General features: G+C 43.3%; 1 protein-coding gene across 1 annotated transcript; it reads left to right on the top strand.

Annotated features, from left to right (window-relative positions):
* Window positions 1–22,758: 22,758 nt before the first annotated feature.
* Window positions 22,759–24,366, top strand: LOC140122402 (posterior protein-like). Its single transcript, XM_072143247.1, has 2 exons — window positions 22,759–23,809; window positions 24,347–24,366. Exons 1-2 carry the CDS (start codon window positions 22,759–22,761, stop codon window positions 24,364–24,366), a joined length of 1,071 nt encoding a protein of 356 aa, XP_071999348.1.
* The last annotated feature ends 1,069 nt before the right edge of the window (window positions 24,367–25,435 follow it).

Raw genomic sequence — 25,435 nt, 5'->3', positions numbered from 1 at the left:
CTGAGGCACGGGAAAGGGCATCAGCCTTGATTTTCTTCTCTGCAGGTCGGAAGTGGATCATCAAGTTGAAGCAGGAGAAGAATAGTGACCAACGGGCTTGCCTGGGGTTAAGACGTTGGGCTGTCTGAAGGTACGAGAGGTTCTTATGATCTGTGTAAACATAGATTGGATAGCGAGCCCCCTCCAAAAGATATCGTTATTCTTCCAGGGCAAGTTTGATAGCCAAAAGTTCCTTATCCCCAATGAAGGAGATCGTCTCCGCAGGAGAAAAAGTTTGTAGAAAAGAAGCCGCACGTGAGCGTTCGGCCCCTGGGCCCCTCCTGGGTAAGCACAGCCCCTGCACGGACAGAAGATGCGTCCACCTCCAGGATAAAAGGCTTCTCCGTATCAGGTCTGGAGAGGACCAGAGCTGTGGCAAAGGCGGACTTTAACTTTGCAAAGGCCTCTTCAGCTGCTGGAGGCCAAAGGCATGGATTAACACCCTTCCTGGTTAGTGCCACGATGGGAGCGACTAGAGTAGAAAAATGTGGAATAAACTGTCGGTAGTAGTTTGCGAAGCCCAGGAACCTCTGAATGGCGCAAAGACCCTCTGGACGTGGCCACTGCAGAACGGCAGATAATTTGGTAGGATCCATCTGGAGACCTTTGTCGGAGATGATGTAGCCAAGAAAAGGTAGACTCCGTTGATGGAAGAGACACTTCGCAAGCTTGGCGTAGAGACGATTAGCCCGAATGCGGCCAAGGACTTGCTGTACGTGAGACTGGTGGGTCTTGAGGTCTGGAGAGAACACCAAGATGTCATCTAGGTAGACCACTACACACGTATACAGAAGGTCTCTGAAGATGTCATTGACAAACTCTTGGAAGACAGCTGGAGCGTTGCACAATCCAAATGGCATCACAAGGTACTCGAAATGACCATCTCGGGTGTTAAATGCTGTCTTCCATTCGTCTCCCTTGTGGATACTAATGAGATTGTAGGCCCCGCGAAGGTCCAGCTTAGAGAAAATCTTGGAACCGCGCAGGCGGTCAAACAGTTCTGTGATCAGTGGCAGATGGTAACGGTTTTTAACCGTGATCTTATTAAGTCCACGATAATCAATACAAGGACGCAAGGAGCCGTCTTGGTAACAAAGAAGAATCCTGCGCCCGCAGGAGAGGAGGACTTCCGTATGAACCCTCTTTGCAAGTTCTCCTGGATTTACTTTGACATGACTGTAGTCTCAGGAACGGAGAGCGGATACACCCGACCTCGGGGAGGAGAAGTACCCGGCAACAACTCAATAGGGCAATCGTAGGGTCGATGCGGTGGCAAGTCTCAGCCTGCTGAGATGACCAAGGGCTTCTTGTGGCAAACCACTGGGATGTGATGCTGGGAGACCAGAGCGTCATCCACAAAATTCCCTGCAGAACCGGAGTCCAAGAAAGCGGAGATGTGGATCTGGGGGCTGGTGCCAATGCTGAGAAGCACTGGGATCATCAGACGTGGAGAAGCAGCTTTGCTTACACCTAGGGAAGCTTCTCCCAAGAACCCTAGGTGCTGGCATTTCCCGAACGCTGGGGACGGATAGGACAAGACCCGATGAAGTGCTGCAGACTAGCACAATAAAGGCAGAGGTTGCCCTGGCGTCTTCTGATGCGTTCCTGGGAAGAGAGTCTAGCTCTGTCCACCTCCATTGGCTCCTCTGCAGAAGGTACGACCAGAGGCTGGAGTGGTCTTTGGAAGGCCGGGGCCAAGCGAGGCAGGTGTCGAGGACGAGGACGGTGTTGAGGTTGCTCGTGGCGTGACTCCACAGCACGCTCCCTAAATCATACGTCTATCCGGGTAGCCAAGGAGATGAAACCACTCAGAGTAGACGGCAAATCACGAACGACCAGAGCGTCCTTCACATGAGAGGCAAGACCCTTTTTGAAGGCTGGGGACAGGGTCGCGTCGTTCCAGGAAAGTTCTGAAGCCAAAGTGCGGAATTGGACCGCATACTCTCCCATGGAGGAATTCCCCTGATGTAAATTCAGCAAGGCAGACTCGGCTGAGGAGGCGCGTGCCGGTTCTTCGAACACGGACCGGAATTGAGACAAAAAGGCCGCAAGAGAAGCCGTAATTGGGTCGTTTCTGTCCCTAAGGGGAGTAGCCCAGGCCAAGGCTTTCCCGGAGAGAAGGCTGATTATGAAGGCCACCTTAGATTGCTCCGTGATGAACTGGGACGGCATAAGTTCTATGTGCAGGGAGTAATAAAGCTCCTGCAGGTCTTGGAGTCGCCATCGTACTTGCTGGGCATGGACAGCCGTAGTCTTGGTTCAGCAGCGAGAAGACAAGCCTGAGCAATAGAAGCTGCAGGGATAGCCTCAGGAATCTGTTGCTGTTGCTGGTTAGCAAGTAGTTGCTGCAGCATGGCGGTGACTTGTTCCAACTGATCACGTTGTGCAGCAATCTGTCGAGATTGGTGGATCACGATGTAAACAAGATCAGGCTTACTGGGAGGCAGAACCTCAAGCCACTACCTGGGACCGGAGTCTAAGTGGTACCCGGTTTTCACCAGAGCCCGCCGCAAAGCGGGTTAGACAAGCGGCGGCATGGTACCACCAGGTCGTTCCTCAGGTGTGACTTGTCTGCAGTGGCGGCCAAGGTTCAGGTACAGAAACAGCAGTCAAACTCGAGGTCACAGTCCAGGCACATGGTCAGGTCAGGCAGCAGAGATGCAACATCAGAGTCCAATCTGGGGTCAGCAACAGGAGGTCCAAGCAGAGGGGTACGGGAACACAGCACACAGGACAGCAGCACGGAGGAACACTGGTACACGGGAACACGGAGGAGGTCAGGTAACACAGGAACATGGAGGGACTCAGGAACGCAGGAGACACAGGAACGCAGGAGACACAGCAACGCAGGAGACACAGGAACGCAGGAGGCACTGGAACGCAGGCAAATCGCAACAGAGCTTTCTCTAAGGCTGTGAGGCACAAAGATCCAGCAGGATTAGATGGGAGAGGCAGGTATAAATAGCCTCATGGGAAATGGCCAGTGCCAATTAATGACGCGCTGGCCCTTTAAATTTTCTAAGGTTGCCGCGTGCACACCCTAAGACATGGGGACGCGCGCACACGGAGCGAGGCCGGGACTCGGGAGCGGGGAGAGGTATGACACGCTGGCGCTGCATCTGCGGGGAGCGAAAGGCACGGGTGAGCCCGCGACCCGTGATGTGGGTCAATGAGACCTTCCAGTGCCCGTACAACCTTGTGGCAAGTCCCTGATATCATAAATATTCATAAATACTGTACTGTACAAAGAATGGAAAGTTAGAATCCCTCAGCCCCCTCAGAATACTTTATTAAAAAGTGGCGAGTTTTTAGCATGTTGCAATATTCTACTGAAATGGTTTTAACCTTTTTTAATAAACAATTCAAATTGTCATACTGGATGAGACCTTCCAGTGCCAGTACAACCTTGTGGCAAGTCCCTGATATCATAAATATTCATAAATACTGTACTGTACAAAGAATGGAAAGTTAGAATCCCTCAGCCCCCTCAGAATACTTTATTAAAAAGTGGGGAGTTTTTAGCATGTTGCAATCTTCTACTGGAATGGTTTTAACCTTATAGCATAACTACATATGTCAAGTTTCAGCCATTTTTCATTTAAGAAATAAATAGTGTGGGTGATAATAATATGCATTGTCTGTGTCCTGTTTTTCTCCCTTGGCTTTTCCCTCCAGTGTGCATTATATCTAAAAGCTATTCTGAAATCTGTACACAGAACACTGATAATGAGTGTAGGCTATTTAAAGAGAACCTGTCAGGCAAATTAACCTCCAAAACTAAACTTATTTTCATAAACTGCCATTAGTAAGCATTGTTCCTATTCCTTCATTGACCTTCTGCCTGTAAACTTAGAGGTATATTCCAATCTGGGCATTTACATTTTATTGAATTCATTTGCCATTTGTAAATATTTCTTCAATTGGTTGTTATTAAAAAAATGTTCCTGTGTGAAGATAATTTCTCATAAATGTGTATAAGAGAACACAGCATGTGAGGCACTTGTGTAGCTGATGTCTGTGTCTCACACATGTGTATAGCAGAACATGTCAGGTACTTGTGTAGCTGATGTCTGTGTCTCACACATGTGTATAGCAGAACATGTCAGGTACTGGTGTAGCTGATATGTATCTCACACATGTGTAGGAGAAAACAGCATGTCAGCAGATAAAGCACAGACACTAGCAATGCTTTACTATACATTACACACAGACATGAGCAAGGGGAGGAGAGGGCAGGGGTTAAAGGGGGTGACATCACTTTCTCTCTCCATGTGACCAGCATCATTTACATAATAAAGAAAAGATGATTTTACTATGATTAATGTATGAATTGACTATAAAAAGGCCGGAATGGAATCCTTGTGAGGAGCTCCAACAGGTAGTGGTGACAGAAATAGTGACAGAGACCTGTTGACAGGTGTCCTTTAACTGGCCTGGATTATATATCACTGGATAATTTTGCTTTGAAGTAGATCAGTGGGCACTGTAACCATAATATAATTTTCCAGTTATAGTCAATATTCTATTATAGAAATTTTTACTTAGGAAAAGAAACACCTATGAGAAGGCATGAAATATATTTCTCCTCTATTCGGAGCTCAGTAATAGACCCATACTGCATTTTAGAGTTTTTTAGAATTTTTATATAGTGCTGTCAATATTATTAATTAATAATCCCTTAAAGTGAGGCACTTCCTCTCAGTAGAATACTTTCACTCTTAGAGGCAAAAAAGTAGGTATCTATTATACATTATATCGTTTTACAGGAAATCAACTGGAAAGCAGAAATAACCAGTTTCCAAAAATAACTTTATCTCATTAGACAAAATGACTATATTTCTGTAGGAACACTTTTAATTTATTTGCTCCATCGGTAACTGCACTTATGAAGCAGAAGAACTATTTTTGGTTCTCAGGCTACATCTGCTCCAGCACTGGAAACAGCAATTTGACAGAATTCTCTCAAGAACCTTCTTCACTGCTATATTCAGCTCCCTCTTCAGAAAATTATATGTTAATATTCTGTAAGCGATGACTGTATGTTGTATAGAACAAACCCATATTATTGCCCTTGAACTATTTAAGCTCAACACTATTGTGTCACTTTCTGATAATGAATCACATCATCATACAGAACACACAATCTATTTGAATGTATTCTTATGCAATGGATGTTCTGAGTAAAGAAGGACTTGTAAAGTAATTAGAATGATGCAATATAACAAAGAATTGTATACATTGGGGCACATTTACTTACCCGGCCCATTCGCGATCCAGCGGCGCGTTCTCTGCACAGGATTCGGGTCCGGCTGGGATTTAAGATGGTAGTTCCTCCGCCGTCCACCAGGTGGCGCTGCAGCGCCGAAAATAATCTTAACGCCCCGGAATGCACCATCCCATAGAAGGTGAAGGTGAGCGCTCCCCAAGCGACACATTTTCGGTTTTTAAATGCGGCGGTTTTCGTTCGGCCACGCCCCCCCGATTTCTGTCGCGCGCATGCCGGCCCCGATGCGCCACAATCCGATCGCGTGCGCCAAAAACCCGGGGCAATTCATGTACAAGCGGCGCAAATCGGAAATATTCGGGTAACACGTCGGGAAAACGCGAATCGGGCCCTTAGTAAATGACCCCCATTGTATTGAAAAAATTTATCTCCTCCTAAATGTCTTTGTGTGTTGCTTCAGGAAAGTCAAATGCTTTTATTCCATAAGCCTTATCATAAACATCAATGTAAAAATAGCATGGCAGACATCTTTTACAAAAAAAGAAGGAAAATGAGTATTTTACGACTTTTACGACTTAGGTATTTTTTCAATATTTGCTTTTTTTAGGCACCCTAGTTTGGCTTAAACATAGGGGACTTGGACACTACAATAATATACCTCAATACTTCTTTTCTGCAGTGTGTTGTATTTTATAAAGCTCTTTTAAAACAGCCTCCCTCCAGTTGCAATCCCCTTGGCTATCGGTGCCAGCTTCTGGGACCATTATCTAATCAGGTGTCATAAAGGGTCTCTTTGGTTTACTTTGGGTAACTGCACCCACATAGTGGTATTGTAGATTTCCTACATCATTTCCTAAGATAATGGGGTAGATTTACTTACACGGTCCATTCGCGATCCAGCGGCGCGTTTTCTGCGGTGGATTCGGGTCCGGACGGGATTTATTAAGGTAGTTCCTCCGCCGTCCACCAGGTGGTGCTTCTGCACTGAAGAGCATCGGGACGCACTGGAATACACCGAGCCGGGCCGAGTGAAGGCAAATGCAATTTTCGTAACACATTTTTCCGTTGCGTGCATGCCGGCGCCCATGCGCCACAATCCGATAGCGTGTGCGCCAAAATCTTGGGGCAATACAGGGAAAATCGGCGCAAATCGGAAATATTCGGGTAACACGTTGGGGGAAAACGCGAATTGGGCCCTTAGTAAATGACCCCCAATGTTTCCTAGCAGGTTTTTTCATCACTTCAATCATGCATTGCTTTGTCCAAAACCATATCGCCTCTAGCAAGCTCAATAACAATTCTAGGTCTGGTTTCTATAGCCTCTGGCCAAACACAGGCATCAGCAAGGGTGAAGAAGAAACAGAGTCTTGAGTCTCCTTGGCAATCCAGCACAACCTCTTGGAGATTTTTGCTTTGGGAACTAGGTGAAGTTGCTATAACGGAGTGCATCCTTATACCCCTGGAGAGATTACATTCACTCTTCAAACCATTTAGGGACTCTCCTGCTGATGCAGCTTGCAGGGATCGGATACAACAGCTTGGTTGATTTCCCCATTGCTGTACTGAGACGCAAAGCATATGTATGCACTTCAGCACTTCATTACTGCTAATCCTGGCCCCATACTAGGGATAGGAGTACAATAGATTGGTGGGTACTGTACTTGTGGAGACACATGAGCTGTCTTGGTGGGTCTTGACAAAGGGGTATACACATTCGTGGTTCCACTTTCTATCAGTTTTCTTTAATGAGGTTTGATGTTGAGGACCTCACCAGGGAGAGAAGAAACCTTTGCTACAGTTATTTTGTTTCCTCTCATTTCCATGGATTTCAGTTGGGCATTGAGAAAACAATTGTTCCTTAAGGATTACTTGTAGGACATGAATAATAGTGGTAGCTCCCAATCTTTCCAACAACAAGCTTGAGTAAATCTTAACTTTTTTACAGTTTTCTCCACTTTAAAACAAAGAGTGGAACCAGATCTGATTAGTCTCTTGGGTTACAGAATAATTGTCCAGTACAGCTTGCTTTACTGCATTGTAGTCTCTGTCCCAGCTTGGGTCTATGGTTCTATATACGTCCGGATCTCCACTTAGTAAAAGGCCTACTTAATGGCACACCCACTCTGTCAATGGTATGTCAATCAGGTGACACTAATGCTTAAAATTCTAGAAAGATCCCTCAATATCAGAGCTTCCCTCATATCATATCCTGGGATGGTTGGATGGCTGTGGATAGGAAGAGCCATGCCTCTTTCATTCTGCCTTCTCTTGGCTCCTTTTCCCTCCTGTTGTCTGGGAACCTATTTAATCCAATTCTTTATTAAAATGTACGGATTATGGATTTTTGGAGCATTTACCTCTGTTTCCCTTGGTGTCAAGAGTTTGCTCTCTACAGCACTGTGTTGCAGGTTAACTCATTCTATAGTCTCAATCAGCTGATCTTTGAATAGTTCCTTATCATTGATCCCTTATTCAAAGGCATTTCCTTGCAGACTCATTGCAGTCCAATTTCTCGGGTTCTGATCTGGTAGCTCCTCTTATTGCTGTGCCGTTGCTCTCTATTGCCTGCTTTCTGATTGTAAGGTTGCCAACTCGTTTGTGATGGGACAAGTGTTAGACAGCAAACATGAATTGGAGACTGAGGGGTTACAACACACTTTACTAGTTTAACAAGTATGTTCCATAAAATCAAACAATGCCAGGGATGCCACACAGTAATCCAATGCCAGGAAAGAGCTGATGCACTTAAAATAATTTTTATGTTGTAAGCCCTAGGTATACCTTTCTTTGTAAGTAATCCTTTTTTCTGTGGTACCAACATGTTGCCATAGCATTAGATTCTAGCCTCTTCCACAATGCAGTTCCACACACAACATCCCCCGACCCCTATGGGCTTTATCATTTGTTCTCCACGGAGGCCCTCTGAGGGAGTGCATAATTATGATTCCCAGCCTCCTCTTCTCCTCAGGAATATGTGTATTACCCTGAAAATAATTTTCTCTTTTCATCAGGCCACTCCAGAGAGAAATGGATCCATCAAGTCTGTAGTTTGTTTATGCTCCAACCCATTTAGCATATAGCCAGCCCCCTGTGTTGTGTAGCCAGAAAACCCCTTTTAGTATATAGCCAGCCCCCTGTAGTATATAGCCAGCCAGCTCCCTTTAGTATAAAGCCAGCCCCCTGAAGTATATAGGCAGCCCTATCTCTTTAGTATATAGCCAACCCCCTTTAGTATATAGCCAGCCACCCCCTTTAGCATATAGCCAGCCCCTGTAGTATATATCCAGCCACCGCTCTTTAGTATATAGCCAGCCCCTGTAGTATATAGTTTTGACTTTATTTTTTTTCTTGACTCGAGTATAAGCCGAATTTGAGTTTTTCAGCACATTTTTGTTATATATAAACAGTATATATAAATATATATATATTTACATGCACACTTATATAACCAAAAACATTTACCTAATGAAACCTTCATATCAGCTTCATTTATAAAAACAGTAAAACAGTCTATGTAACCAATAATAGCTAACCTATAAATTTTCCAAACCTGAGCTACTAGAGGCAATATAGACTGATTAACGTAAGAGTTGTTATAAATGAGAGTATTTTTCTTATAAAATTAGCATATAGTGTACAGAGACGTGACAGATATGTGTGTATATATACATATATATATATATATATATATACACTCACCGGCCACTTTATTAGGTACACCTGTCCAACTGCTCGTTAACACTTAATTTCTAATCACTGCATTTAGGCATGTAGACATGGTCAAGACAATCTCCTGCAGTTCAAACCGAGCATCAGTATGGGGAAGAAAGGTGATTTGAGTACCTTTGAACGTGGCATGGTTGTTGGTGCCAGAAGGGTTGGTCTGAGTATTTCAGAAACTGCTGATCTACTGGGATTTTCACGCACAACCATCTCTAGGGTTTACAGAGAATGGTCCGAAAAAGAAAAAACATCCAGTGAGCGGCAGTTCTGTGGGCAGAAATGCCTTGTTGATGCCAGAGGTCAGAGGAGAATGGGCAGACTGGTTAGAGCTGATAGAAAGGCAACAGTGACTCAAATCGCCACCCGTTACAACCAAGGTAGGCAGAAGAGCATCTCTGAATGCACAGTACGTCGAACTTTGAGGCAGATGGGCTACAGCAGCAGAAGACCACACCGGGTGCCACTCTTTTCAGCTAAGAACAGGAAACTGAGGCTACAATTTGCAAAAGCTCATCAAAATTGGACAGTAGAAGATTGGAAAAACGTTGCCTGGTCTGATGAGTCTCGATTTCTGCTGCGACATTCGGATGGTAGGGTCAGAATTTGGCGTCAACAACATGAAAGCATGGATCCATCCTGCCTTGTATCAATGGTTCAGGCTGGTGGTGGTGGTGTCATGGTGTGGGGAATATTTTCTTGGCACTCTTTGGGCCCCTTGGTACCAATTGAGCATCGTTGCAACGCCACAGCCTACCTGAGTATTGTTGCTGACTATGTCCATCCCTTTATGACCACAATGTACCCAACATCTGATGGTTACTTTCAGCAGGATAATGCGCCATGTCATAAAGCGGGAATCATCTCAGACTGGTTTCTTGAACATGACAATGAGTTCACTGTACTCAAATGACCTCCACAGTCACCAGATCTCAATCCAATAGAGCATCTTTGGGATGTGGTGGAACGGGAGATTTGCATCATGGATGTGCAGCCGACAAATCTGCGGCAACTGTGTGATGCCATCATGTCAATATGGACCAAAATCTCTGAGGAATGCTTCCAGCACCTTGTTGAATCTATGCCACGAAGAATTGAGGCAGTTCTGAAGGCAAAAGGGGGTCCAACACGTTTCTAGCATGGTGTACCTAATAAAGTGGCCGGTGAGTGTATATATATATATTGTGGCAGGGTGGCTGCCACTAGAGAAGCTTTTGGGCATAAAATGTGCATTTTGCCTTATGAAAAGCTGAGTAGAAGACAGACCTGGAAAAGTTGGGTCTGTCTAATTAAGTTGATTAGTTTTCAGCTGGAGGGGCTGCACTAATACATGGGGCAGACTTCACACTGGGCTCCACCCTGGGGAAGAGACAGGCTACGGCAAAGGCCTGTGGAGCGGTGGCAGTGAACTGTTGCTGTGTTTTTGGGGTGGCTGGCAGTAGGCCAGCACCTGGTGAGGTAGGGAACCTCGATGTTTAGTTAGTGCCGGAGAGGCTTAGGTATTATTTTATGTTTTGAGTTTGTGTACTGCCAAATAAAGCTGGCTGAGGCCAGTTTTAACCTGTGTGAATTCCCTGTGTGTGCTGGTCGTCTGCTTAGGAGACGACGATCCCCGGAGCTAATCTCCTTACATATGGTGGCGGTATGCTATGGCATAGAAATCAGCACACACAGCGAGATTTAAAGGGCCAGTAACCCTCATGTGAGAGACTGTTGTTCCTGCTGCTGGAGGCGTTGTGGTCACGGGAAGATTTGTCTTGGTGTGAGAGATATACAGAGACTGCTTGTTTGCTGTGGGAGTAATCACCATGGGTCCGATGGATGAGTTCCAGAGACGCTGCCGGCAGATGATGTGGGAGGACCTTGGAATGCCAGAAGCCATTCGGGTTATGGAGACCCCAACTGCCAAGGCGAGCGGATCCCAGCCGATGGTTCGAGATGTCTGTGATCGGTCTGCAGTTCCTGAGGAGAGGTTGCTATGTTCCGTTGCCGGGGGCAACCGACGGGATCAGCTTTGCAGATGTCTACGGATGAACCGGTGTGTGGCGGAATGTCCTGCGGCCAAGTGGCCACGTGTTGCAGCGTGTATGCAGCAGCGCAGAGATGTGGTTGCTAGGGGCAACCAACGGCGACAGCATGCGGCTGTGCCATGTGAGGTCAGTGCACCTCATTGTCCTCTGGTCAGGAGACCAGAGAAGTTGCCAGTCAAGACCTGTGAGATGATAGTGGGTGGAATCCCGCTGATGGTGGAACTGGACTGTTCTCAGGATGTCTCCAGAGTTAAACCGGACATCTTATTGTTCCTGAAGTACCAGCCAGGGAAGGGTAAGACTGTCTGGATTGACTTTGAAAGTGATATTGCGATTGTGACACATAAGCTGGAGATTTGTGCAGATCTGGAGGTGGAGTTCATCCTGGGGAAAAACTTCCCTTTTTTCTGGGACTTGTGGGAAAGTATTCCAAGTGGTGGGAATAGCTGCTTTTCCTGGGAGACCCCTCTGACATCGGGTACAGTCCCAATCTCCCCAAAGGACGATCTGGAGAAGTCTCAGCGACCTGAGGTGATGGTGGGTGGAGTCTCAACAGGTTGCAGTCTGAACTGTGACCAAGGGGTCTTGATCCCACAGAAGGAGACTCTGCCACTGAGACTGATAAAGTCTGATGGACTATGTGATGATGATAATATTTGTGATGCCTTAATTTCTGAAGTTAAACCAGAAAAGTGTAATGTTGTGCATAATCTGCCTCTAACCTGTGATTATAGTGTTAACTGTGATTATATGACACTACCTGTAACATGTGACAATTCTGCAATGCCGATAACATCTGATAGCGTTATAATGTCTGTTCAGAATTATGCAGAGTGTGAACTAGGTGCAGCCCTAGATACTGAGAGAGTTAGCTCAGAGGTGCCCCTAGAGGTTGTGAGTTGTAATGACACAGGTAGCGAGCGTGAGATGTGTAATGTAGCTAATGGCAGTTCAGATAGGGATACCGCCATAGCAAGGGCAGGTGAAGATAATGAGATCCTGATTGTTAGTGGTTTCCCTTCAGCCCAGAGTTACACAAACAGTGAGTGTGAACAGAGCCCTAGAGAAGCAGCTACTCGCTCAGAACCTGCAGGAGGTGAGGATAGCCTGTGTCAGTCACCTGTGGAGGAGTCTCACATCAGTGTTCAGGAAATGTCAGGGGGAGACCAGACATCTGATACACCTGAGGCTTCTGAGGAGATTGATGTACTGAGTTCGTGTGTGAACAAGGCCAGAAGAAGCATCAATAAACTGAAGCATCATGTGAATACTGGTTTGCGGAATAACTGGTATAAATGCTACAATTGTCACGTGTCTTATAGAAGAAAAGATGACCTAAAGAGACATATATTACAGAAACATGAGTTGAAGATTGATATCTCGTACTGTCCTTTCTGTGATACAGTGTTTGCAAAGAAAAGTGAATGGGAGGTTCACATGTGTACGTGTTCGGGGAAAAAAAGAAAGTGCCAAAATGGTGATGCTGACCTCCAGGTGTGTTCTGTCGTGATGTGGCACCAGAAGTGTCCTAGGAAGGAGACCAAGCGTAAACCAGACCCCTGTACACCTGCTGATGAACCGCAGAATACGCATGATGGCGTGCTGACTGAAATTGTGTGTGAACAGGGTGGAAGCGCCACTCTTAATCATACACCTACGGATGAGGGGACACCAGATCCCCAGAAGGTGGTGGAACATGTGATGCACCAGCCCTTTGGTAGTTCTGCCTGCAGTGTTGTGAGTGCAGTCTACAACTCTGTGAGGGAAGGTCGCCCATGCATCCGCAGTGATCGTGATGTTGCTGAGAAGGAGGAGAAGCCCTTGACTGACGTTACAGTGACTGGATCAAGGCCTCTCATAGGCATTCTGGAGCCACCGGTTGCCACAAGTAATGACTTTGCTTGCAAAGGTTTGGGGAAACAGGAGTCCAACCTGGCTTTTCTTCAGCAGCCTACTGGAAAAGCCGTATTGAAGACAAATACAGTGACTGGTGCCCGAGACACTATTACAGGTGCGATGTCCGGTATATTGGGCTGGGAAGCTGGTGCAGGACAAGGCGGTGTGGGTGTGACTAAGTCTGTAGTCTCAACCGTGATGGCCACCCAAGTGGGATCGCTTATAACCAGTAGCCTGAATACAGTCTTGGGAAAATCCGAAGAATGGGTTGATGGTTACCTCCCGAAGACAGGTGAAGAGCTGTCTCAGCCTGCTGAACCTGTGGAGAAGGTTGAAGTGGCGCCAAGTCTACAACAAAGGGACCAGCCGAGTTGCTGTGTACGTGTGGAAGCTCTGTCGTCTCGTCTCTGTCATAGTGCATGCCAGCATTCTCTGGGCAAGTGGAGGAATACCCAGATGGGCCCTACAGAGACTCCAGCACAGCTGCACCCAACGGTAGATCTGCCTGATCATCTGAAGAGCGAAAGTGAAGATGGTCTGGATGGTGAGAAGTGCCTTGAAGATATACCGGGTGATGACTGCAGTGGATGTGAGGAGACGGTGTCTGATATAATGTCAACAGAGCCCTCGAAATTCCTACACAGGAAAGACTCGGTGAAGACTGAGGTGTTGGCCAGAAAGGCGTATGAAGGACTGACCGAGGAAGAGGTCAGCCAGGAACCTAGTGCAAGCCATGAAGAGCTTAAGGCTGCCATTGTGGAAAGTCCATGCCAGGACTTGGGTCCGAAGTCCGAAGTGTTAGCTGGAGGTGATGAGGATGATGCTGATGTTGAGATGAGTTTCACCTACACCGAGAGCGGAGGTTGTGACCTCAGAGGTAGCAAGCGCACAGCTTTGCAGACATGTGACCAGAAGCTCACCAATGTGAATCGTGCCCTGGTTCTGAACGGTAATGCCCCCTTCAATGACAAAGAAGGTGCCGAAGCTGAAGACTGGAAAACGGGCAAGCCCGTGCGTGTCGTGTGCAATGCTAAGGGGAATAAGCACAGTGCATATGCCTCAGTGGATGGTAACCGGTGTGACGGCATCCACAAGGTGATGAAGAGATGGGGCCTAACCATGCCAAGCCCTGAGGGGTATGTGGAGTCTCCAGTAAAAGGCAAGAGAAAGAGGACAAGAAAATCTATCATTGTTAATAGAGACATGATTGAAGATGATCAGTTGTGTGAAGGAAGAGATGCTGGGACTAATTTTGAGCTGTCTGTGTCTCCTGCAGTTAAGGAAAAAAAGCTGTCATTTTCCAGGTATAGAAGATGTAGTAGATAGTAGGGTCTCTGCAGTGCTTTTAGGAACCGTAGGGATTAGACCCCAATATAGGAGCTTTGACCCCGGAGGGAGAATTAAGCTTATTGATCAGGCCTACGGCCTTGATCACAGGGGGAGGATATGTGGCAGGGTGGCTGCCACTAGAGAAGCTTTTGGGCATAAAATGTGCATTTTGCCTTATGAAAAGCTGAGTAGAAGACAGACCTGGAAAAGTTGGGTCTGTCTAATTAAGTTGATTAGTTTTCAGCTGGAGGGGCTGCACTAATACATGGGGCAGACTTCACACTGGGCTCCACCCTGGGGAAGAGACAGGCTACGGCAAAGGCCTGTGGAGCGGTGGCAGTGAACTGTTGCTGTGTTTTTGGGGTGGCTGGCAGTAGGCCAGCACCTGGTGAGGTAGGGAACCTCGATGTTTAGTTAGTGCCGGAGAGGCTTAGGTATTATTTTATGTTTTGAGTTTGTGTACTGCCAAATAAAGCTGGCTGAGGCCAGTTTTAACCTTACTCACATTGTGTGAATTCCCTGTGTGTGCTGGTCGTCTGCTTAGGAGACGACGATCCCCGGAGCTAATCTCCTTACAATATATATATATTTAAATTCACTATCAGGATAACATCCGTTTCGTAACAGTAGGTGTTAATATATCATAAACACTATTTTAAAAGAAAAACAACCACTTATATAATACATGAGCTAAGATCGCAAGTACGGCAAGTTCCTACTGATCACAATGGTACTTTTATATGCAGATGTCAGAATCCTTTTAAATAAGATTAAATCAGCTAATTTACTGGACAAATGTTTCTATTTAAAGGGGTTTTCCAGGAATCAGCATGATTCATATACAAATGGGTCCTTAAAATATAAGCTTATATGTAATTAGTTGTTATTTAAAATTTTGCTCCCTTTAGCAGAAAAATGCTGGTGACATAGACTGTAATGAAGAATTAAAATGCTACTGGCCCTTTAATCAGTCCGTTAATTTCCTCCACGCGGTCTGTTGCAGAGCATACACATGACAGAAGATGGCCGCTGGTCACATGTTCACATCACAGGGCACGTCTTGTGATCACCACTAAGTTTGGCTGTAGTCGGTTGATTGCAGTGCATCCAGTATGGCCAGTGTTGTGGTGATGGCAGTTACATATCATTAGTATGGTAAGAGATAAGAAACCTGTTACTTCATCACTGGGAGTAGAGCATAAGAGGTTGGAGGAGTTACTGAGAACTAAAGGATCTTGGGACTTGTAGTTTCCAGTGGCAGCCATCTTGTTAACTTTAGAGAGCCCATAACATTTTGTGAATCATAAAATCAAACTATTTAAGCTCCATTTTGTGACTAATGACATTGAGTTTTGTTACATTCATTTATTTATAGCATTATGGGTTTTTGTATCAGACATTCATATTCCCGTAATACCCCTTTAATCTTCTGTTAATTAATTTTGCACATTTATTATGCTAGACATAGTTGATTATTAGAATTGTGCGATATTACTTATTGACATGAACCAATAGATTCTATTTTTCTGACATCTTGGACACTTCTAGATTTTAAAATAGAATTTAGGTTTTATCCTCTTTTGGTTAGTTTTTTTTTTTACTTTAATGAAGCTGAAATGCATACTTTTGGTGCAAAAACATGGTGTAGAACTACATTTACCTAAAGTGGGAAATTAATTACACAGCAAAACTAATAGAAGCATCTCTTCAGTAAATTAGCAGATTTTTTGAAAAAATCTTTGAAAATCTTATGTAAAATATTGTATGTACCTCATATTAAAGCATTACCATCTGTTGGCAGCATCTTGTAGAGAAATGTGATATGATTTTAAAAATACCTGTATTTCTGTCCATTATGCTGGTTCTGAGAAATTACAATTTTCATCCAAATGCTAATGATGGAATAGTGGGCAGCATGGTGGCTAAGTGGTTAGCATTACAGCCTTGAAGTGCTGGGGACCTGGATTTAAGTCCCAAGGTCAACATCTGCAAAGATTTTGTATGTTCTCTCAGTGTTTGCTTGGGTTTCCTCCCACACTCTAAAAACATACTGGTTGCTTAGATTGTGAGCCCCATTGGGGGCAGGGACTGATTTGGCAAACTCTGCACTGTACAAATAATAATTATGAAATAGTGGGCAGCATGGTGGCTAAGTGGTTAGCATTACAGCCTTGAAGTGCTGGGGACCTGGATTTAAGCCCCAAGGTCAACATCTGCAAAGATTTTGTATGTTCTCTCAGTGTTTGAGCCCCATTGGGGGCAGGGACTGATTTGGCAAACTCTGCACTGTACAAATAATAATTATTATTAAAGAATTTTTATATACCGTATATACTCGAGTATAAGCCGACCCGAGTATAAGCCGAGACCCCTAATTTTACCAACAAAAACTGGGAAAAACTACTGACTCGAGTATAAGCCGAGGGTGGGAAATGCATTGGTCAACCCCCCCAGTAGTATACAGCCTGTCAGCCCCCAGTAGTATACAGCCTGTCAGCCCCCAGTAGTATACAACCTGTCAGCCCCCAGTAGTATGCAGCCTGCCAGCCGCCATGTAGTATTTAGCAGCCCCTAGTAGTATACAGCAAGCCCCTAGTACTATACATCAGCCACCAGTAGTATACGGCAGCCCCTAGTAGTATACAGCAAGCCCCTAGTGGTATACAGCAAGCCCCTAGTAGTATACAGCAAGCCCCTAGTAGTATATAGAAAGCCTCTAGTAATATACAGCAAGCCCCTAGTAGTATACAGCAGCCCCTAGTAGTATACAGCAGCCTGCCCCCACGGACCTTAAAAAAATAAACTTAAATACTCACCCTCCTATGTCAGCGCGGCTTCCCGATGTCGGAGCGGCTTCCCGATGTCAGCGCGTCCCGTTTTCTTTCTTCTCCGTGGCTCCTCTTCATTCTTCCGGCATGGATGCGGCCATCTTTTCTTCTAGCAGGCGCATACTATGACGCGGCCGCTGCTAACGTCAAAGTATGCGCATGCTAGAAGAAAACATGGCCGCATCCATGCCGGAAGAAAGAAGAGAGAAGAGGAGCCGCGGAGAAAAAAGAAGACAGGACGCGCTGACATCGGGGACATCGGTAAGCCACGCCGACATCGGGGAGCCGCGCTGACGTCGGAGGGTGAGTATTTAAGTTTATTTTTTTGAACTGGGTAATTTTTTTTTATAATAGACTCGTGTATAAGCCGAGGGGACGTTTTTCAGCACATACACGAGTATATACGTTAATTAAAAGGGCACCACAGTGGTATTCCTGAAAATGTCATCTCCTCCTGCAAAAAATGACACCATAACCATCTCCATACGCCAGTGTGAACATTTTTAAGTATCTTGTTTTAATAGTGGCTCCATGTTTTCTACAGATTATAAACTACTGCTGCTTTTATAGCCTTACGCATTGTTGTTTTGTCATGTGTCATATATTTTAAGTACATAAGGTTTTGCCATTTTTTTCTATCTCTGTTGAAACATTTATGATTCATGATTTTGATTTATGATATGATATAAAATCGTCATTTTATGTTAGAATAAGTATAGAATAGAAATAGATTTTTTTTTTTATCTGTGAACACATGAAGCATTGTAGAATATTAACTGCGTGGTCTACTGCTTTGAACGCTTCAGATCACAGCCCTGGAACATTTTGACTTTCCATGCACTGCTGACCAATATGGCTCAAATTTCCAACCTGTCAGTTGTTCTTTGTGCCTTCTGCAAAAGAGAAACACATTATCTGTATTTTATGTTTCAGAGCAAACTGCAAATGGCTTTGACCACTACATCCAATTATTTTTACTGGAAAAACTATTGGCCTAAATTCCATAAGATAACATAACATAACATAATGAGAACTAATAATTTTTGTTTTAGTGATTATGTTAATGTAGGTTACAGACCTTCCAACAATGATTTTCAACTATAATTTTACTGTTTTCATGATTTTCTCTACTTGAGTAACAACCAGTTTTACAGCCCATTCAGAATACTCCTGATTGCTATAAAAAGCATTTACTTTTTAGGATGCATGGTATATGCTAAATCAGTAGAGAAATCTTGTAGAATATTAAAGAATATGTGATATGTGATATGTTAGGAATCTTATCAGATAAAAAACAAATCACTTGCATTAAAGGCCCAGCATGCTAAACTTTGAAATTTTCGGGAACTATCATCCCCTGAATAGCCATATTCTGTGACAAAACATGTCGTGTGTGGCATGTCGAGATCATAGTTTACACGGTTGAAAAAGGATACTTGTCCATCAAGTTCAACCAAGGAAGGGAAGTGACTAGATGAGGAAGGGATTTAGGGCAAACAATTCTTTATAACATAACCATCAATGTTATTTAGGTGTAAAAAGGCATGTAGACCCTTCTAGAAGCTCTCTGCTGTCCCTGCTATTCCACAGATGTTGAAACAACTTTTAACAACTTTTGAGCCATTTTTTGGGGAATCTGCAGTAAGGTAGCACCTAGATTAGGGTGTAAAGGGCCAAGTTTTGGTTGGGGTGGAAGACAATTAGGACTGCCAATCAGAAGCTAGGCTAAGGGCTAGCCAGCAACTTTTAGGGCCTTAGCAGGGATAAGGCAAGTTCTTCGATACTTACTCATATGTAAACCTACATTTACATTATTTTATTCCATCTGCAAAAAAGGAAAGAAAGAAGTACAATGTGGACTCTGACCATGAGGCCTCTGAACAACGGATTTGAATCTACTACCAAAGCACCAGAACACCAGCACAAGGGAATAATTTCACAGTAGAAAGATCCCCAGTGGGGCTTAGCTACAAGAATTTTCACACTTAGTCTGACACACTGCTATTGTACACATATTTCATTGGTGTTTTCATGCTTGCATCATGTAACATTTCTATAGTGGATGGACATAACATTTCCGACAATGATTGTCTGTTTATCTTAGCAGGCTAAATCTGGAAGTGATGGAATTGCATTTGTTATTTTTGGTACCTATAGATTTAAGCATTGTCACATTAAAGGTTAAGCTTTAATTTACTTGTCATCAAACGGACTTTAGGGATGTATTAGGAATAGAAAGAAGTTTTTCATTCTTTTTCTATTCTATGGTGGATTTTGTACTTAATTTATTTATGAGAAAAAGCAATACAATTAGAATAGCAACACACGGCAAGCTGTTTGAGAGTTGCTGGAGTTAGAAACATTGATAAAAACCAATTAGAGCAGAGGTGAGGTTAAAACTTAGCATTCATTGAAACAGCCAACAAACGGTCATCACTTCTCCAAATGTAAGGTGTTTTCACAGTCCTCCCTTTATCCCTTTTGTGCTTGTTTTTCATGCCTGCAACTTATTGGTGAGTTGCATTCTTTTGTTGAATCTCTCTTTTTGCCATGTTTATACTTGCTCACTTTGAGAATAGAGCACCACTGATTTTTTGACAAAAGAACTTATATTCACTTATATAGAGAAAAGAAAAAAATGTCTCACATACCCTTGTATCTCGAGGCAGTCTTGAGGTAGTGGAGGCTTCCTTCCGAGTGTACATGTGTAGCTGGCTCCAATAAAGGGAAAAATACGTAGCACATCCGATAAAAAAATACTTTTATTCTTCTTACATTAAAAAGTGCATAAAGTGTGGATGTAGTGTGTCCAATTTGTGAACAAATTTATTAGGTGACTATTGACACTGATGTTTCAAGATGTAGCAGTGTCATTCATCTTCCTACAAAAATCGTCCAACAAAACCAATAACTAAAAAAGGTAACTGTAGGTATATGCACAGACAAAGATGAACAGGTCTTTCCACACAATATGAATACATCACAGGAGCTAGGACCACTGCGGGTATATTATCCAAGGACCTATGGTATAGTAACGCCAAATCAATGTTAGGGCTCCCTAGCATTCACTGGACCCTTTGTTAGCCTCTACCCTTACAAGAGAAGTCCCAAGACCAACCCTACATATGTACAAAAGCACAATAGTAACATTCTTTATTATCACAATACATTTCTGGCAAAGTATACAGGATTAAAGGTGTATGCCCACGAAGACGAGTTTCTTAAATGTACTTAAGATAACAAAATAATACATTCTCCAATTGACTGTTTGTTGGAAATATGACATGATGTGGCTTGAGACAGTGTAAGGGTCTTTGTGGACAGAGGAAGAACTAAGCCATGAATGCCTACATTGCCCCTAATAAAGATTGTAGAGACAGCTGCATGTGATTACAGTGGACTGTGCTATTATACCTGGAGGCTGGGGCTATCTTGACAACACTGAGGACAGCTGCTTGTCATTGCCCCTGGGGATTCTTGCAGATCTTGTGGGAAACAAAGACTCAAGTTAGAAATGAAAAAATCCTTCGGCACCAGCATGAGATGAGTTGCAGTAAAAAGCTTTCTCTTTATTAAAGATCCATTAAAATGTCCATAAAGATGCAGGAAAAAACATGAGATAATGTGTACACAAAAAGAGGTTACGCGTTTCGGACCATGCTGTAGCGGTCCTTACTCATACCTATAATGAACACTGGAAGTATGCTGGAATATATAGCAGGAAAGGCTCACATGACTCAAACAGACCGCCCACAGGGCCACATGACTCAAACAGACCGCCCACAGGGCGCCCTGTGGGCGGTCTGTTTGAGTCATGTGGCCCTGTGGGCGGTCTGTTTGAGTCATGTGAGCCTTTCCTGCTATATATTCCAGCATACTTCCAGTGTTCATTATAGGTATGAGTAAGGACCGCTACAGCATGGTCCGAAACGCGTAACCTCTTTTTGTGTACACATTATCTCATGTTTTTTCCTGCATCTTTATGGACATTTTAATGGATCTTTAATAAAGAGAAAGCTTTTTACTGCAACTCATCTCATGCTGGTGCCGAAGGATTTTTTCATTTCTCCATGCACAAGTCTACTGGGGACCGGACCAGGCTATTTTCTCCAGGCGAGCACAGCTATCTGAACACCTGACGAGATCAGCGCTAAGGGTGAGCACGCACTATTTTTGTCTTTTCCTTGTTTGCAAAGACTCAAGTTACTTGTCCTGCAAGTTTGTGTGATAAGAATATATTGACTCTACATCATCATTGGATTGGCCAAGACAGTGGTGGAGGCGGGATGATGGGCAAGTATGTGTGGGATACGTGTGTATGTATATAAGATGGTACACAGATCTTTAGTTAGAGCACTTCCTTCCCACCATCTCTCTATCCCTTAGTTAGTTTACCCTCTATGTGTATTCCCCTGTATTGTACCCTTAATAAATCCCCTATAAAGATCCATTGAATATTGTTGTTAATTTAATATTAACTGGCACCCCAAAACCAAGCAGATTTTACATTTGGCACACCAAATGGGACCTGTAATTTAAATTCTACAGAGAATCCACGTCAACATATCTGCGCTATTTCAATCTATGAACGGAATTTGGATCTTTGGTACAAAGAAAATCCTGGTAAGTAACACGTTTTCATATTATATTACTATCTTTGATAAGCCAGGTTGTTTTATGTGAATGTATAGGAAGTCGCTTGTTGAGATTGTAGGTTAACGTTAAGTGTGAGCGGTTGTGTTTAGTGTACAGAGGTAAAGTTGTAGGAAAAAGTTTGTTTCTGGACATAGCTGTACATTTTCCTAGGTTGAATGAGTATAAATGTGTAAGCAGTGTGTAAAGTAGCCTTTCGGAACGTTATGTGAGACACTGAGGGGGTTAACTGTGGATGGGCGGTATGTTTCCCCTAGGTTTTCCTATTATGCAAGGCCTGAGTGCTGAGGTTGTGTTGTCCAGCACCTTGGACACAGGTGATGGGAGCAGCCTAATCAGTCTGCATAAAGCTGCTGAGCAGATTGAGAGGGTGGTCTCTCTCTGAAAGGAGGCTGGAGAGCACACAGCCCTGACCTCTGTGCCTGGAGCAGCCAAGTGATTTTGTATAGTGGTGAGTTAGTGGAATACCTATATAGTTAGCACCCTGACGGGTAGGATTTTTTGGTTTATTTAATGCCTGAATGTGAAGGCCGTTTATTTTGTTACTGCTGCAATAAACGCAGGTGAGACCTGTTTTGGACTGTACCTTGTGTCACTGTCTTGAACTGCATCACAGCACCCCGCTACCACGGTCTCTACTGGGCCAAATCCCCACAGTTAGTATAGTAGATAATTACACAAACTGTGTTTGCTTAGTTTGTCATTCAGTGTATTGTGGTAACAGAGATGGAACTTGTTCAAAAGTTTGTGAAAAAGTATTCCTCTGCTCGCTACCATTCATGTGAAGATGGTTCACTAGAGGAGCAATATAAGGAGTTGATGATGCAATGTAAGGCCCATAATGAGAAGTTAGAAAGGAAAGTGCTCAGTACGAGAGGGAAGAAAGAAAGGTTGGGCAATGAAATCATGATGTTAATTAAGATGAAAGAATTGGCTGAGGTAAAGGAAGTAAATTGGTCCATACAAAGGCTCCAATGTAAGGAAAGTATAGACAGAATCAGTGACTCTGATTGAAATTTCTGCAAAAACAACTAGTGAGATGGATAATCTACAAGCAAAGGTGGATGAGCTGTCTTTAAGAAATGAAGATTTGGATAAGCAGCTACATGAGCGTAGATTAAGTTCTGTTTCTACTGAAACTCATACACATTCCTTAGAAAGGGAGATCCATCAGAGGGACGTGATAATTACCTCACTAGAGGGTCAGTTGTCTGAAACAATGGCCCAACTGTGTAAACAAAAAGAACAGATCCGGTCCCTCCAACTACAGAACCAGACCTGCCATAAAGCAACAGATGTTTGCATTGCTACACCCGAGGGTTGGAGTGATGAACACAATCTAATACCTGCAGATAAGTCTCCAACACTCACCATCCAGGATAGACTACATCTGTGTCAGGTTATTGGAGAATGGGATACAAATGAATCACCAATAATTGTATCCAATAAATTTGAAGCTGTGGTGAAGCAATACAACTTGTGTAATAAGGATGCCTGGTCTCTGCTCCAAGCATGGCTTCCTGGGCCTCTGGCCACACAATTGTCATCTACACACATGGGAGATGATGATAGTGGTGCAGACTTAAGAAGGAAGGAATTGCAGCGTATCATGGGAGGGAGAGATGTAAGGGGTGAGAATACCCTGAGAAGATATAGGTTCAGGACAGGTGATGACCCCCTTATTTTCTGTAACAAGTACCTGACCTTATTTAGGAGTGTTTACAACTGCCCGGATATGTCTCAGGAAGACTCTGATTTCCTCTATTCAATGGCAAATCAGTGTAATGTGAATTACACCACAAAGGTTGCCCTTAGAAATGCCACATCTCTAGAGAACTTTATTAATATACTCAGAGACTGGTGTCAGGAGTCTAACAAAAGGGATGAACCATCAGGATATCTGTCTACAGAGTACAGAGCTAGGAGGACGAGATATGTCAGGTATTGCTATGGATGTGGGAGACCACAACATATTAAACGTTTCTGTAATGTAAATAATGCAAACCATGGTACACATTATAATTCATTGTATACAGAAATTGATGCCATTGAGCCTGAGACCAACCAGAACACAGTGATCACAGAGACATGTGAGGAGGCCATGACACCTCCTGGAAGTAGCCACACGGAGACATGTGAGGAGGCCATGACACCTCCTGGAAGTAGCCACACAGAGACATGTGAGGAGGCCATGACACCTCCTGGAAGTAGCCACACAGAGACATGTGAGTAGAACACATCACATGCAAATAAGATTCCCAATATACACAGGGATAAGAAAGAACAGCCTCCCCCTCATGGCAAAGAGCACAAGGAAGGTGCTAATGTCCCAGGGTACAATCCATGGGCAGGGCTACCATTCTGGCTATTCTGGAGCTGGTCACAGATCGCCCTCCCCATGCTAATAAACTCTGCACAGTACAGCAGCAGCATGGCTTATTAATGTGTGGCTATACCAATAAACATTGTGAATGAATAGATTTGGAATTGTGTTGATGGTATGAATTACTTGGTTTCTAACTATGTTTTCTTTCTCTTGTAGACTGGATTTCTTTTGTCACATGACTCCAGGACAAAGAAACTAACACTTTGTTTTGTGTGATAACTGTCATTATGTTTTGTTTTAGGCAACAAGGTGGTTGGCTGAAGAAACAAGTTATTAATATTGACATTTTGTTTACAGGTCATAAAAAGGTAGTATGTGTACAAATAAAACCACGTGGTGTAATGAGCTTAAAAATTTATGAGGGTTAATTGTTTGCAAACAATTAAAAAACATGAAATAACATCCCATTGTGATGTGTAGGTCCTGTATGTAATATAATTGTTGTTGTTTTTTGTGGTATTTTTTTTGTGCTATGTCTGTTGTTTATCTTGTCCCATAGATGACCTTACTTAATCATTGACAGAAGATGGATTGGAAACTGTCTGCTGTCCCACCCTAAGATGTGTAGAAGCTGAATTAGCTCTCATTGTTTTATGTTGTCTGTTTTGTGTTCTGTTAAATGTATTATGTAAACTGTGTCAATACACATTTTTTGTTCCTGATGCTCAGGAATGTTGGATTTGTTGGATTTTTTTTTTTCCCCCATTTTTTTTAAATGGAGCATTTTTTTTCTTGATCCAAGTATTATTTTTTTTATACAGTGTTTGGTACCATTTTGTGGTACCAAAGGGGCATGGTTTTAGAGAGTAATGCAGTACCAAAGGGGCAGACTATAGTGAATTCACATAAATATTTTAATTTTTTTTTTATTTAAGGTTTTTCTCTGATACATTTGCAACTTAATTTTAAGTTTCTCAAACAAACTGCACACTCCTTTATACCAGTAAAGCATCTAAATGAAGAACATAGGGTATTAAAAGCAGCATTCGGTTTGAATTTTTTAAGTTTAATGTTCTCAATCTATGTGTGTGTCTTCAAGGTTGCGTAAAACATATAGTAATTAATGGCTCAGCTATATACGGTTACTATATAGTATATTGTATTTAATAATGCACAAGTAAGATTACCAATATGCACTTGATATACTTTTGGTTAATTTATAAGTCAGGACAATGGGAGACATATATAAGGTGTGATGTGAACATTTCTGTGGAGTGTAAATATAAAACCTGGTAAACTTACAGAATTAGATTTGGTAATGGGAAAAAGCTAAATGAAAGTTTATGTTTAAACTAAATATATTTGAAGTCAAGTAAATCTGGAAACCCTT

This window comes from Engystomops pustulosus, chromosome 1 (genome assembly GCF_040894005.1).
Source record: "Engystomops pustulosus chromosome 1, aEngPut4.maternal, whole genome shotgun sequence".
NCBI lineage: Eukaryota > Metazoa > Chordata > Amphibia > Anura > Leptodactylidae > Engystomops > Engystomops pustulosus.
This window is presented reverse-complemented; position numbering and strand designations above follow the sequence as displayed.